Genomic DNA, 15,569 nt, shown 5'->3' with positions numbered 1-15,569 from the left:
TCTAGAAACCACAGTGGTGTGTTTGTGTTGGGTAACAGTCAATAGAGGAGACAGGAAGCAGTGGTGGGGGTTGTTTTTGGGGGGGACCAAATCCCAATCTCGCCTCGGGCACCAAAATGCATAGGGCCGTCCCTGACTGACACCACCGCAGCATCTCATCCAAAAAAAGTTGCATTATCAGGGATGTACAGGCAACTTTTTTCTTTTTTTTATCAAAAAGGATTCAGTTTATATAGTTCAGACTGCATCCTGCTTATATATAGCTCGACTATCTTTCCTCGTCAGAACCAGTAAATCAGATAAACTCCTCCAGAGTTGATGAGCTCCTCCTCTCCTCTCCTCCGCCCCCGCGAGTCCCCTTAAATTCCTCATGCCTGGCATCAGGTTCCCGGGGGAGAGGAGAAGAGAGGAGGCGGAGAGTTGGCCACCGACTCTGTAACACAAGTAAACTAACAGTAAGCAGACAAGGTCGGACTATAACCGGGAAACAAGTCTGTGAGCGAAACTTGAGAGAGGAGCGGCGCTCTGGCTCTAATTAAGGCAGCGCTGACCGGCTTTCGGCGGAATGACAGGCCGGCGTGAACCATGACCGCCGGGAATCCGGTGCCGTCTTACGCAGAGTGAGTGAGTGATATCACGAGAGAGGAGCGGCCTCCTGTGCCCGAGCACGTCACTAGTGTGGTGGTTTAAACCCCCGGCGACAGAAGCAGCTACAGGTCGAACCGTGATGGCCCTCAGGCGGACTAGAGTCATCGGCGGCCCGGAGCCCAACAGGTCCACCGTCAGCCGGGCCACGGCTATAGCCGAGCAGCTGAGCCACGAGTGCTCCATCCTGCTGGAGCTCTATGTGAGTGATTTGCACCAGCAGCAACCAGCTACCACCACCACCTGTGTACATGCATGCCTTCTGTAGGCTGTGTCCTCACAGAGGCCCACTTTAACAGGCTTATTGAGGATTAAAAACCTGGTTAAGCATGTAGTTGTGGTGGTTAAGGTTAGGGTAAGGGGCTGGGGAATGTCTATGAGTGTCCACACAGAGTATGCAAAACTAGTATGTGTGTGTGTGTGTGTGTATTCTTGTATGGGTGTCTTCGTGAGGACCAAAAAGAAACTTATATACCTATGGAAGTGGGGACATTTTGGCTGGTCCTCACATTCTGAGATCTGGTTTTAAGGTAAGGGTTACACTCTTAGAAATAAGGGTTCTTCTACAAGGGCTGAGGTTCTACCCGAAACCATTTGCTTCTGAAAAGAAAGAGTTTTTCAAGGGTTCTTGGTAACACTAATGGTTCCAGTAAGAACCATTTTTATCCAGAGAACCCTTTCAAACCCCTTTCCTGAATAAACCCAAAAGGGTTCCAGGTGGAACCATTATAAAAGGTTCTATCTGGAGCCAAAAAGGGTTCTCTTATGAGGACAAGTCAATAATCTTATATGGTTCTACTTAGCACTTTTATTTCTGAGTGTAGAATTGGGGTTAGGGGTGTCATAGATCACATATTCAGGCCTTAAAAAGTACATTATTTTTCATCTGTTGCTGAGTCAAAGTTATGCATTTTTAGTAGTGATATAAAGTAGGACTAATTCTGCAGAAGTCACAAAATAAACCGTTTTTCTTTTCTTTTGTCCGTAAAAACGATTCAAGTGAACATTGAACTGTGACATGTTTCCAAATTTCACAAATTCAATCTGATTTTAAACATTTTGACTACTTTTTGCTCAGGTGTGTTTATATAGTTGGTGAAAAATATATATATTTCCCCCCATCAGATTGCCTAGGTTGTGCTGAAAAAAGGATATAAGACAACCTATATTATATATATCCTCTGCATATACTGTACGTTTTAACATAGTGGTGGAAAAAAGCAGCCGAAATGCTCTGTGTTCTAAGGGTTAAGGTTAGGGTAAGGGCTTTACAACTTTAAAGGGCTTTAAAGGGTTTTAGAATTGGATTAAGGTGAGGTCACGTTAAAGGTCATGCATTCATTTGTGATGGTTAAAGTCATGGTAATACATTATGTCTATGGGTGTGCTCACTTGGCCTGCTGTGCAAGAATGTGTGTGTGCGTGCGTGCGTGCTGAAAACTTCCAACATTTTTCTTATTCTCGGGAAGAAAAGTGAAGAGGATATGATGAAATGAGTTAATACTTTGAGATAAATGGATGATTTACTTTTCTCTTTTTTTTGCCAGGCCACTCCTTTGCTCTTAGCAAAGCATGTCAAAGGAAAGATGACGCAGTGAACTGGCAGCAGAGCGTAACGTTTTAATAACCGGCAGCTCTCACACCTATAGGCTAAAGAGACTAGTGGAAAATAGATGAAGGCTTCGTGTCTAGGCATCGATAAACCTGTGCCAAAAAAACCCAAAAAACACGCCCACTACTGTCATGCCAACCAATTACACCCCCCAGGAATATGCATTCCTACCTGCTGCTGCTAACACACATCATATCCTTCACTCTCTCACACACAAACACACATCTACACACAAACACACACTCCCTTTTTATCTTGTTTTTGCACATATTCCTGTCTTCCTTCTTGCAGACTCTCTCTCACACGCACACACTCACAGGTTTCCGGGGACATTGCATTGACTTGCATTCATTCCCCCGGAGACTTACTCTCACCTTGACCATAATTACTACTGGCCTAATCCTAACCTTGACCTAATCCTAACTTTGAAACATGCCTTCACCTTAAAATGTCCCCATAAGGTCCCCACAACATAAGAAATACCAGGTGTGTGCACACACACACACACACACACACACACACACACACACACACACACACACACACACACACACACACACACACACACAGTAATATAAAAAAAACTATTAATTTTCAATTTAACCTTGGCCCATTTCTCGGTCTCTCTCTCTCTCTCTCTCTCCACACACACACACACACACACACACACACACACACACACAGTATATAGTATATAGGAAACATATATATACTGTATAAATATAGCGATATAGTACAATACTAACATGTTACAGAACACACATGCATGTGTGGACACACACAGTGAAGACTTCCATTAATTTGCACAACATTACCCTCAAGCTAACCCTAACCAATTACCACACACACACACACACACACACACACACACACCCTTAAACCCAATCCTAAACCTAACCAGTTCCTTTTTCACATGCGATACAGATAGAAGCTTCTAAATGTTCTAAAAACATAATTTAACTGATTTTAGTGACTAAGGAAACCACTAATCCGTTTGAGATTACGAAGTAGCCATTACTGCAATTTTAAAAAATGCAATAGTTACGTGATTAGTGGTGCATTTTTGTGATATTTAGGCAGGTTTTTTCACCACCTCACGTGTCGTCTGCTGCAGAAACTCAGAACTATGTCTGACTGTCTCACTGGCACTAAGTTGCACACAGGGTTCAACATTAGCACCTCTGTATAATGTCACGAGGAGGAGGAGGAGGCGGAGGAGGAGGAGGACTCTGGGATTCATAACTCACTCACTTAAGAACTAACGCTGGTGCCAGCTGCAGACGTGTCAGTGAGATAAACTCACACCACATCACCAGCTAACTTACAAGTTAGTCTAACAAAATAATATGAGTTGATGGAACTTTTTAAAAACTCAAGGTCCTTTTTTGGGCTGTAAACTCGAACATTTATTGCAGTAAGTTGCCTTGAAATTTTGAGTTTTCTCAACTTTTTCTTTTTTACAGTGTATTAACTTGAAATGTCTCAAAACTGTTGAGTAAAAATGTCTGTTTTACAGTGTAGTAGCAGTCATCGATGACCTGAACACAACCTGGTCAGTCCTGAGAGATTAAAACGTGTGAATAATATGAACAGTGTTACTTATGGTTTTGTAATCACCAATTAAAAATGATTAAATATGCCTCATTGGAAACAGGATGAGCACTAATCCCTTCATAAAGGAACGGTAGTCTCTGACAGAAACAAAGAATGAGTCTGAACATGTCACAGTCACCTTTCTTCAACCCTGCACTCATGCATTTTTACTTTTCCTCCTGCACTTTCATTTGACCCTCAATCATATCCTCAATCTCACATGTCTCCCCCTTTATTTCCCCCCTCCTCAAGAGGAAGAAGGAAAGTCTCACCACAGATGTTCTGATGGATGACGGTCGTCGCCTGGTGTCCGTCCCTCCTCCGTCCTCCCAGATGGACGTCAGCGACGCGCTGTGGTGTCTCCACTCGGCTCTGCTGCAGTGCCGCAGCTTGCTGGAGAGAGCCATCGCCAGAGAGGAGGAGGAGCTGGGCGGCGGGAAGAAGGGCGACTACGAGACGCAGAGGAAAACGGTGAGGGACAGACTCGCCCTGCTCTTGATCAACGTCGAACTCGTCAAAGCTGCAGATGGCGCGGCGGTCCTGACTCCCAGTTTTGACGGATTGGAGGTAGGTGCTGCTGACATCACAAAAGTAAAAGTTGTGGATGAACATCAGGGAGTAGCTTGACAAGTTTTCATTTCTGCAGTTAAGCGGACCAACAGTTTTGTTCGAGCTGAAGCTTTGGGTTTATCGGATCTTCAGAGAGGTGGACTACTGGACCAAGACGGCCATTACCACCTTGCAAGGCCTGCCTTCAGTGATGGCCAAGGAGCACACGAGGGCGGCGCGGGTCAGGAGCACGAGAAGCACTCGTAGATGAGGGTGATAATTGAGAGAGAGAAAAGTTAAGAGATGGAGAGGTAAGAGGGCGAAGGTGATGGAGAGATTGTTGGGCTCTTTGTTGGGGCAGGAAGCCTCGCCCTACAGACACTAAGTCTCTAACTACGCTCATCAAAGCTTATAACAACAAGTTTATTTCACTCTAAGTCTAATACATCTATGTGTTTATAGATTACAGTGGTGGCTCTGACTCACAGATGCGGTTTCTTTCTTTCTCATTCACATGATAACTCAGACTTATGTGTTGAGCAAGTTATGAATTATTCAGATAATTAGAGAGGAAATGAGCACATATGAATTCATACAACCAGCACACTGTAGCTTTGTAGTGTTTTACACTGTGGCTTAAATAATTCAACATAGATCGTTTACCTTGGGTTGTTCAGTGTATGAGGGGAAAACATGTGCAACAGCGCCATCCAGTGTTTATTTGTCGCTATTGCATACATTTATTCCTTTTTCCCTCCTATTTTGATTAGACCTGGTAATGCTGTCTATGTCAGAACATGCTGTATTGTATTGGTTTTAATATACTGTACGGGGGCACTTTAATATTGTTTCAATAGTAAAACTAAGCAAAGCAAAGTTAAATGCATAGTATGTAATTTCTTTCCATCAAAACAAGAAGAAAGGATTTCAGGAAGACATCGGAAGCAGTGTGGGATCATGGGAATTGGGGTTCCCAAGCAGCATATGGAAATAAATGATCCATTAGTGACAAAATTTAAATAACAGAAAAATTTAAGACAATGCTATGGCTAACTAGCGGTACAGATTATTACAATTACATATCTCGATATGTCGACTTCAATATGTCCAGATTAAACTTAAATCTGGACTTCACAGAAGCTGCCACTGAATTTCTTAACTTGAGAAAGAATCGTAATCTGAATTTAGCAACAAGGAAATCCTCGCTCTTTCAGTGCAAGAACACAGCAGGTGTGGTAATTAGTGTAAGGAAGGATGTTTGAAAAAGGTTGTGTCTGTTCAGAAGGAGAAAACTAATTCAACCTTGGAGCAAGTGGGGCACATTTTTCACTGAAAGAAAACGCTGGAAATGGGCAGATGCAAGGACATGTCGTGCATTACAGAGAGGTTATGTTGTATCCCAACATAGAATTTTTTCTTCATGCGTGGCCCTGACATCTGACTTCTGACACAAAAACCACGCCCTTCATCACAATATGAGCAAAATTCAGTCACAACTTCAAAGTAAATATTTGGATCCGTTTCTTTGTTTCTTTCTTGGGCTGCTAATGACATTAGCATCAGCCATAGCTTTTAAAATGACTTAAAGCTTCTGGGCAAGAACGAGATAAGATACTGTGAATGGTACAATTTTTTTTTTATTCCTGTTAAGACGACCAATAAGTAATAATAAGAGCAGACAAACGTGACAGGACAAGATGGACACCGCTCTTCTTTTTATTCTTTAGTATTGAGTGGAACTATTTAGAGTTAAGCTTTGTTTACATTTCGTTTATTTCCACTCATCGGCCTAAATACATGTAAAGTGCCAGGAGTGACACCTGGTGTGGTCGTCTGCTGCTGTACAACCATCTGCTCAATGTTGGACACATTGTGAAATCAGAGATGATTCCTCCGCATACCTTACTTTTGACGTGCGGTCATTTGAGTTAGTGTCTTTCATCTCAAACCAGTCTGCTCATTCTCCGCTAACGTCTGGCTTTTTTCTTTTTTTTTACCCAGAGAACTGCTGGTCACTGGATGTTTTCTCTCCGCACTCTAGAGAGGGCTGTGTGTGAAAATGCCAGTAGATCAGCAGTTTCAGGACTTTGCCTGGCACCAACAACTGTTTCGTGTTTAAAGTCACCTTTCCTCCCTGATGCTCATTTTTTGCGAAACATACAGTTGCTGCTATGTGATAGGCTGATTAGATATTTGCAAGCAGTTAACTTAAATGTAGGGTTGGAGATCCTGGGGAAAAAAACAGTTAGAGCAGGCTACATTTTGAATTCAAAAGTCTAAGCCTGTTTCTTCAGACTTCTCTCCGAAGCTACGCCTCCATGCGACGAACACGGATTCACAAGCACTGCGCAGCATCTGTAACTTTCAGGTACATTTTCGGTGAGCTAACTTTTTCGTTTTAAGTTTTTTGGAAACTTGTTCAAATGTCAACGTGATGCCGGAAAACATTTAAAACTCTCAAAAGATCGCAAAAATCTGATCTTGCATCAGCCTTTTTCTTTGCAGTAGCTTTTCCCCTAAAAAAACTTATTTTTCGTTTGCGACCGACACCTGTTTTGTTGGCTTCTTTTCTGCCACAACGTTGCCGCCACCGTCTCGTTGGATTTAGCAAGCTAGCATAAGCTCTGATGTTGTCTTCTGAGCATGTGCACGAAGAAGGCTACGCGAATAGTGGGGAGGGGAGGGCAGATGGCAGTTTGACTGATGCATTGAGATCCAATTAACTCGTTCGGGCCGTTCAATATGATTGGATGGTGTTTGGATTGGATCTCCCACCCTCCCTTTAATAAAGTGGAGGTGAGTGTAGCTCGATTAACTGTTGGGCAGTGCACTGGGAGTATATAAAAAAACCTACCTGTGTTCAGGCTTCTGAAAAGGGGATGTTGTTACTGGAAGGATGTCTGCGAAGGTTCTCAGTCATATCCAAGTCATCGTCAACCTCTGTAGTTGCCTGTAGGGGGCGACTGGAGTTACCAAAACATAAATGCTTTCGGTCATTTGATACACAATAAAGCACAAATGTGTCATAAACATACAATAATAATAATAATAAGGAATTGGCGCATGGTACTTTTAATGTGATTTACTGTTATTTCAACACACGTGTTGCATTTATTTTAAAGGATTACTATGCCGTGTTCTCTGTGGTTGATTTGGCTCAAAGACAAGAGAACTTAAGCCAAAGTTTAAATATTGTATCGCTGACTTCAAAGGCTTAGGCAAGGCCAAAAAAACAACACCATTCACACATTTATAATAATAACATGTAGTGGTGTGTGTGGAACATTATCAAGGTAGCACTGTTACTAAGTTACTGGTTCCAACAGCTTCATATTAGAGCTCAATAATGTTATCTGTGAGTGTTGGACTGACCCACAGGTCGTGGAAATGGCAGAGCTGTGGCTACATTCCTTTTGTTTTTACATGCTATTGGTTTGATTGTTTTCCATCATGTATACTTTTGTGTCCTTCTTGACAAATGTAGATTGTTTTGTCACTTGAAAAAGAAAAAGAAAAAAAAAAGGTGCCTTCTCCTCTCCTTTGACCTCTTGCTGGCTGTACACAAATGCCTCGCAGCACAAAGAGCGGATTAGGTTACCGTCACATCTGTCTGTGAGCAGCATTCATGAACAGTAGGAGACGGACACACTCGGTCCCGTGTTGAATGAGATGTACGGTCAACTGATGTATTGATTTATTTATGAATTGTTTCAAGATGGATTTAATCTGTGGGCTGACACATTTGCTCCACATTGTCTTTTATGTCACTTTTGGACGAAAGCATCAATATCATATCGAGTTTCTACAGTTTAGACTCGAATCAGACATGGATTCTGTAACTGTAACTTTCTGGCTTTGTGGATATAGAGCCTCAGCTGACACTTGTAAGCATTTATTACCATTTATGTCATGACCAATTCAATGTTTTGTTTGTAAAATGTTAAAAAACTCTCAAAAAAGTTTCTCAAACACTGTTTTTTAGTCGGCCGTTGCTTACAGACTGTGATCAGAATTAGAGGTTGACACATATTCACCATTAAATAGGTGCTTACTAGCATTCATGTAAGTAGCATACTAGCCCTTTGTTAGTAAATATGAATCACATATTGATTAGGTACAATAAGGTTACATAGAATAAGGTGTTAGCGGGGCTAGTATCAGGGCCGTTTCTAGCTGTTTGGGGGTCCTATGCAAGATACTATTTGGGGGCCCCAATTTTTTCAAACTTGAGGTAGATATTCCTAACTTTTTCTGATTACCCCACAAACACTCACATGCTTTGCAGATATATGCATAATGAATGCATCCAATACATGCAAATAAAGACAGGTACTTTTAATTCTCAAAAATATAATAAAAGATGAGTCTGTACTTGCAGTTTGGAGGGCCCCCTGGTGGCTGTGGGGCCCTATGCAGCTGCATAGTCTGCATATAGCAAGAAACTGCTCTGGCTAGTGTGCTACTTATGTACGTTTATAAGCACGTAGTTGATGGTGAATATGTGTTCCCTAATCTAAAATGTTACCCAATGTAGACAAAATATGAAATATAAACCATTAACCCTAGAACACCTTCGCTCTAATTCAAAACACCATCACTAGCGCTGAGTGATTTTTACCCGAGATAATAAATACACCCAATTAAAAAGTAATTGCCATCAAAATATATCAAAACATGACAATACATGACACATTTTAGTAGTGTTCTTTTATTTTAAACAGTGTCATGTCTAACAAAATGAAAGAAAAGCATCATGAGGGGACCATATAAAAATGCTCCAAAATTACTGGAAAATTAGGAATTTAGGAACAAAAAATTTCTAAAAATGAAGATGAAGACTTGGTTTTCATGAAAATCACATACATTTATTTGCTCAGGTTAAAACCACCCGGCAATGGTGTTCTAGGATTAAGAACAGCAGCAAGTAACCGTAATGTTCCTGATGCTGCTGCATCATCACCTGTAGCTGTTGAGCTGGTGCTGCTGCATACATAGACAGATGGATAGATAATATTAATATTAGATACATGAAAGAGGTCATCAGAGAGAAAAAAAACAACCTCTAATCAGAATGCAGCCTTACTCCTTCTCTGTAAGTATCGATTAAACACACTGTACTCACTGTTGAGAACAAAGAGAAGAAACTTGCGGTTGACGTTTGCCGAGAAAGTGATTCAAACGTAACGCCGACAACATTATTATAACACATTAACGCAGTGGCTTTAAGCTGCTTATGCAAAGATTATAGCACCAAAGCCTTCTATTTATTTAATATTCAATGACAGCTAATATAGTTCACCCCCCCCCCCCACTCCTCCCCCTTTGACTGGACATCCACAGCCTAAATCTGTTTTTGTTTTCTTTCTTCATTTGTTACTCATCAAAAGCAGATCGTTAATTGTTTTTGAATCAAAGAAATGCATTTTTTTCCCCCTGAAACTTTGACATGGGAGTAAAGACATATTTATTGTTGACGGCATTCCTGAGTGAGACGATTGTAATAAATTGATCTTGGCTATACTTTGAATTGTCGTCTTTGTGACTAAACAACAACATGCTGAGATGAGCGATGTTTGTCAGTGATTGGACCGAGTTTGTCACGTTCTGCATCTGAACACCGGCAGTGAAACTGAGTGTCTGACTAACTAAGAGAATACAGGATAGGTATAGGTGTGTGTGTGTGTTTAAATGCATGCATGCAAGTTTGTTTACATCTGTTTGTGTGTGTGTGTGTGTGTGTGTGTGTGTGTGTGTGCATCTTTTCATTTGTGTGTGGTTGTTAGGCAAGGAGTGGCAGCCAGGATGCCTGTGGAAGAGGGGGAAGTGTGTGTGTGTGTGTGTGTGTGTGTGTGTGTGTGTGTGTGAGAGAGAGAGAGAGAGAGCGAGGGAGAGAGAGAGAGAGAGAGGGTGTGTGTGTGTTTGTGTCTCTGTGTGTGCTTGTGCGCATGTGTCTGTGTGCGTGCGCATTTGTGAGCATGTGGGTGTATGTGTGTGTCTGAGAGAGACAGATGAAAAAAGAGAAGGGGAGAGAGAGGGCAGGAAGAGAGTGTGTGTGTGTGTGTGTGAGAGAGAGAGAGAGAGAAAGACAGAGGGAGAGACAGAGAGGGAGGGGAAGGAGCAAGCAGGAGACAGTGTGTGTGTGTGTTTGTGTGTGTGTGTGTGTGTGCTTGTATCTGTCACCTCTTCGGGACCTTATCTGGCATAAACACTGACCTTGTCAGGACCAGTAGTCCTCATTAGAGGGCAAAACCTGGTTCTAATAAGGCAGAACTTCATTTCCGAGGAACTGGTTAAGACTTGACTTGTAGTTAAGTTACGGTGAGGGTTATTAACTGGTTAGGGTTAGCACTTTGTTTAAGCTGTCCAGCTAAATGGAAGTCAGTTCAGTGTCCTTGAAAGGATAGCTGTGTGAACCTGTGTGTGTGTGTGTCTCTCTGTGTGTTTGTGAGTGAATGTGTGCGCAGGCGTGTGTTCATGTATGTGTGTTCCTGTGTGTGTGTGTGTGTGTGTGGTTGTGTGTCTGTGTGTTTGAGTGAGTGTGTGCGCAGGCGTGTGTTCCTGTGTGTGTGTGTGTGTGTGTGTTCCTGTGTGTGTCTGTGTGTTAGTCAGTGAGTGTGTGCGCAGGCGTGTTCCTGTATGTGTGTGTACGCATGTGTGTTCCTGTGTGTGGTTGTGTGTCTGTGTGTTTTTGAGTGAATGTGTGCGCAGGCGTGTGTTCCTGTGTGTGTGTGTGTCTGTGAGAGAGAGAAGCAAAGCAAGAGAGGGAATGTGTTTGTGTGTGTGTGTTTGTGTGTGCGTGTTAGAGTGAGAGAGTGAATGAGTGAGCAAAGAAGAGTGAGAGAGAGAGAGAGAGAACGTGTGTGTGAGAATGAAGGGGGAGGGGTGTACAAGAGAGATGTGTGTGTGTGTGTGTGTGTGTGTGTGTGTGTGTGTGTGTGTGTGTGTGTGTGTGTGTGTGTGTGTGTGTGTGTGTGTGTGTGTGTGTGTGTGTGTGTGTGTGTGTGTGTACGTTTGCGTGTGTGTATGTGTGTGTGTGTGTGTGTGAATAGAAAGAGGGAATGTGTGTGTGGCTGCGTAGGAGGGAATGTGCGTGTGTATAACTGTGTGTGTGTGTTTGTGTATGTGTGTAACTGTGTGTGTGTGTATAAGTGTAACTGTGTGTGTGTAACTGTGTGTGTGTGTGTGTGTGTGTGCATCTGACAGAGATAGAGGGGGAGGGGTGTGTGTGCGCTAGGAGAGCTAGGAGCAAGCTCTGCAAATGGTGTGTGTGTGTGTGCACGTGACGTGAGTGTGTACGTGTGTGTGTGTGTGTACGTGTTTGTGTGTTACAGCAGCACAATATGTGCCTGTGCTGAATGAAAGGGAAATGAATGCAGTGTGTGTGTGTGTGTGTGTGTGTGTGTGTGTGTGTGTGTGTGTGTGTCTGTGTGTGTGTCCGTGTGTGTGTGTCTGTGTCTGTGTGTGTGCGGTGTGAAGAAGAAAGGGTGTGTGTCCTTTATTGAAGCTGTGTGTGTGTGTGTGTGTGTGTGTGTGTGTGTGTGTGTGTGTGTGTGTGTGTGTGTGTGTGTGTGTGTGTGTGTGTGTGTGTGTGTGTGTGTGTGTGTGTGTGTGTGTGTGTGTGTGTGTGTGTGTGTGTGTGTTGTGCAGACTATAATTGTGTCTTGCTGTACTTGTGCTCTACTTGCACGTTAATGTGAATGTTGGTCTTCGGTAAGGAGTGTGTAGCTGTGAGTGTGTATGTGTTTGCATGTTTTTGTGAAGGTGAACACGCACACTCTCACACACACACACTCTCACTCATTCACTCTCTCACTCAGATTGGGGGCATTGGTGCGGGTGATGAAGTGTTCATGATGGTGTGCACACACAAACAGAGCAGAATTACAATTAAACCAAACTCATTCACCAGCGCCCACATCTCCATACATCCTTCTTGTTCGTCTGTCTTATCTCAGCCGAACATCGTCACTAAGCTTCTTCGTGACTGTTATACATTTTCTGTGTGTCTCAGGACCTGCGGTTTACTATTTGTCAAGTCGCTCTATATTCCACCAGTCCAGGATCCATCCATCAGCATCGAGTCAGTTCAATTTTGCTCATATAGGAAGTTTCAAAGTAAGTCTGGTAAAAGAGAAGAATGATTACGTCCAGGAGACGGCAGTAATGCGTCCATACAGATGCCAACCGCTGTTAAACAACACAGCTATCCACAACAAAACATGTCAGGGATCAACAGTTGGGTTGTTCATTAGACTTTTCAGCTCACGTTAACATGCGTGACCTTTCTCCAGGTTTTCTCCAGGTTCTCCGGTTTCCACCCACACAGTGCAAAAACATGCAGATTAGGGGATTAGGCTAAATTGACCGTCTAGGTGTGAGTGTGAGAGTGAATGATCTGTCCAGGGCGTACCCCACCTTTCACCCCAGGTCACCCTCATGTGGAGGATTAAGTGGTTGAAGATGGATGGATGGATGAAAGTTCAGTGTGTAACATTAAGGTGGCAGAAGTGTAATATATTAATCATAAGTACATTTAAAGGTGAAGTAAGTAGTTTATAGTGACACCTAGAGGAGAGGCTGAAATTTACAACGACGAACTGCTCCTCTGCTCGCCCCCTGTATATTATACAGCGACTAGACAATGCAGGAGCACATAATATGTATACAAAAGTGGAAAAGTGTCTCTTTAAGTAATATAATCACTAAGTCCAGATGTCCAGAGCTAACATCATTTTATTTGTTGGTTTTGAATAACTGGACCGGAGTCCTTCAGCTATTAAACGTGATGCCAATTTCATTGACTTTGCAACACAGTCCCATCCATGCAATTACAGCATCACTGTTATATTCAATAACCTTGCATTAAATTGCATTAACATTTCGCTTTGTGGAGATTTTGAATGTATCAACCTTATTTGTATAAAAATAGTTGACATTGCTCCCTCAGAGCTGATTTTAGCCTTTTAAATTAAAGCATTATGGTTTTGGATATTAAATCAGAGGTCACGTGCAGAGAGGGGGGGGGGGGTTATTGGAGCTGCTGAGCAGGAGGAAAAGAAGGAAAACCACAGAGAAGGTTACAGACAAAATGGAGACAGCAAGATGGAGGGAATCTGTTCTGGTGACCTCTAATGGGAAGAGCCAAAAGGGGAAGAAGGAGAAGGTACAGGACTTGGATTTACCTTGAAGTAGCCATCTTCTCATCTTCAGTCCACACTCCTGTTGGCATGGAATCAGGTGATGACGACGACATACCCTGCACGACACACATCACACATTAAACCTTTTTAATGATATTGTAATATATATATATATATGCCAAATAAATGTCAGTGTTTTGTGTGCTGTTGCTTGATGGCAGAACTGTGTCCTGTCACATTTGTCCTCATGCTGTCCCACCTGTCACGGTCACATTCTGCCACCTCACCTGCACCAGTGGCCTGTTAAAACATGCAAAGGACTTTCACCGAGCCGATTTGCTGCGGTGTGTTTACCATGGCAGGTACAGAGGCATTCACTTGAATCACTTCACACTGGCCCCCCCCCCCCCTGCTCTGTGTAATGCTTGAAAACCACCGTGGATTTTATACATTACATATAACACAACATAAACTATATTTTACAAATACTGCACTGGAAACAAACAACCACTCACTCATTCTTTGAGAATTGAGATTGTCCAATTTGACCTAATCCCCAAATCTGGATGTTTTTGGACTGAGTGAGGAAACCAGAGAACCACTACACTAACTGTGTGACCCAATACTTCAAATCATTTCAAAATAAAAGTGTTCGTTTTGATATGGAACCATAAATGGTTCACAATATACACATATTTATGATGCAAAATGAATCAATTCATATATATACATATACATACAGAATACAAGGCATTATTACTTAATTTCTTAACTTATGAAGAGACAATAACACAATTTCTATTATTGATCTTTAATATGTAATATCTTAATCTGTTGCCTCTCTTTGTTCTAGTTCACTTCCTTCTACAATATTAATGGGCCTTTGAGGCCTTTGATGGCTTTGAGGGAATAGTTTGTCTGTGAACTGAGCCATCAGTTATTGAGAAAGATGCCACACTCTTCGTCTGTCATTGAGTGTGCCAATCAAAACCACGAATAATTCACTATTGAAAAGGAACTAGCAGTATGAGTTTAAGTACATTAATAATTCCTTTATAAAAGACAAAGGTGCTCTTCAATGCAGTTTTGAAGGCTGTTAAGACTTCAGCCAAGAGAAAATATGAATAGAATGCAACAAAAGAACAATGAAGTATTTTTCTTTCTCCAATTTTTTTTTGTATTTCTATTTTAGATGTGTTAATCTGACATAATTAGCTTATAATTGCCATTAAAAATGGATCAGTGCAATTAAACAGTTATTATTTTTGCCATCAAATACAGTTTTAGGTAGTCGTTTCTGAACTTACTTTGCATGGAGCAAATAGCTGTTATAACAACTTATTACATTATTATAATAACCTTTATATAACCAGGAAGTCTTGATACTAATCTAAATTTTGTAGAATAATAATGAAACTTAACTTGAAAATAGTCAAATGTGTTATTTTTGAATCAAAACATTGATATTTAGTTTCCATACATTTCCACTAGTATTATTATAATGATTATTTAATCAAGACGTATTGTACTGTTTACTATATAAAACATTATGTTTACAACATAAAAGTATGTTTAAAACTATGCACAGACATAACGACACTGTATTCACCTGTTGATCAGTAATAAGATGTGCATGAATTTGTAATAAAGAAAACATAATCATCACACTGTTTAAAGGACAAACTTCATATTAGACAAACTTTTCTTATTTTTGCCTCTTATCATAATTAATATTATTATTATTATTTATCTCTGAGAGCTCTTCACTTGCAAACGCTCTACTTTTTTTTCATCTGCTAGGTAAGAAGGACCATTACTGTGACGGGGGTGGCTCCCGCTATTCAATGTATACAAAAAATGAAAACACATTTAAAAGTGCCGCTCCACGGTGGGTCCAGTCAAACACGGTGTGTTTTAAAATCTCAGCAGCCACTGTGCGGACATGGCAGCGTACACCGCGGACTATTTTTTACTGCGCGTTGTGCCCTGCGCACCCCTGCGCCGCGGCGCGATGGTAGCGGCCGGAGTAA

General features: G+C 41.7%; 1 protein-coding gene across 1 annotated transcript; it reads left to right on the top strand.

Moving 5' to 3' along the window:
* Positions 1-642: 642 nt before the first annotated feature.
* cntf (ciliary neurotrophic factor) lies at positions 643-5,413 on the top strand. The gene is made up of 3 exons (XM_083909540.1): positions 643-847; positions 4,103-4,417; positions 4,497-5,413. The coding sequence occupies exons 1-3, from the start codon at positions 728-730 to the stop codon at positions 4,668-4,670; spliced, it is 609 nt and encodes a 202-aa protein (XP_083765666.1). The 5' UTR covers positions 643-727; the 3' UTR covers positions 4,671-5,413.
* Positions 5,414-15,569: the final 10,156 nt, after the last annotated feature.

This window comes from Microchirus variegatus, assembly GCF_963457635.1.
Source record: "Microchirus variegatus genome assembly, chromosome: 23".
Classification (NCBI taxonomy): Eukaryota; Metazoa; Chordata; class Actinopteri; order Pleuronectiformes; family Soleidae; genus Microchirus; species Microchirus variegatus.
Note: the sequence above shows the minus strand (reverse complement) of the source record. Positions and strands in the feature narration are given on the sequence as shown.

What these genes read in the sequence shown, in the direction of transcription:
- cntf (XM_083909540.1), top strand. Translation starts at nt 728, where the DNA reads ATGGCCCTCAGGCGGACTAGAGTCATCGGCGGCCCGGAGCCCAACAGG. An exon ending in CCATCCTGCTGGAGCTCTAT is followed by an intron (nt 848 to 4,102) that starts GTGAGTGATTTG and finishes CCCCTCCTCAAG; the next exon opens with AGGAAGAAGGAAAGTCTCAC. An exon ending in CCAGTTTTGACGGATTGGAG is followed by an intron (nt 4,418 to 4,496) that starts GTAGGTGCTGCT and finishes TCATTTCTGCAG; the next exon opens with TTAAGCGGACCAACAGTTTT.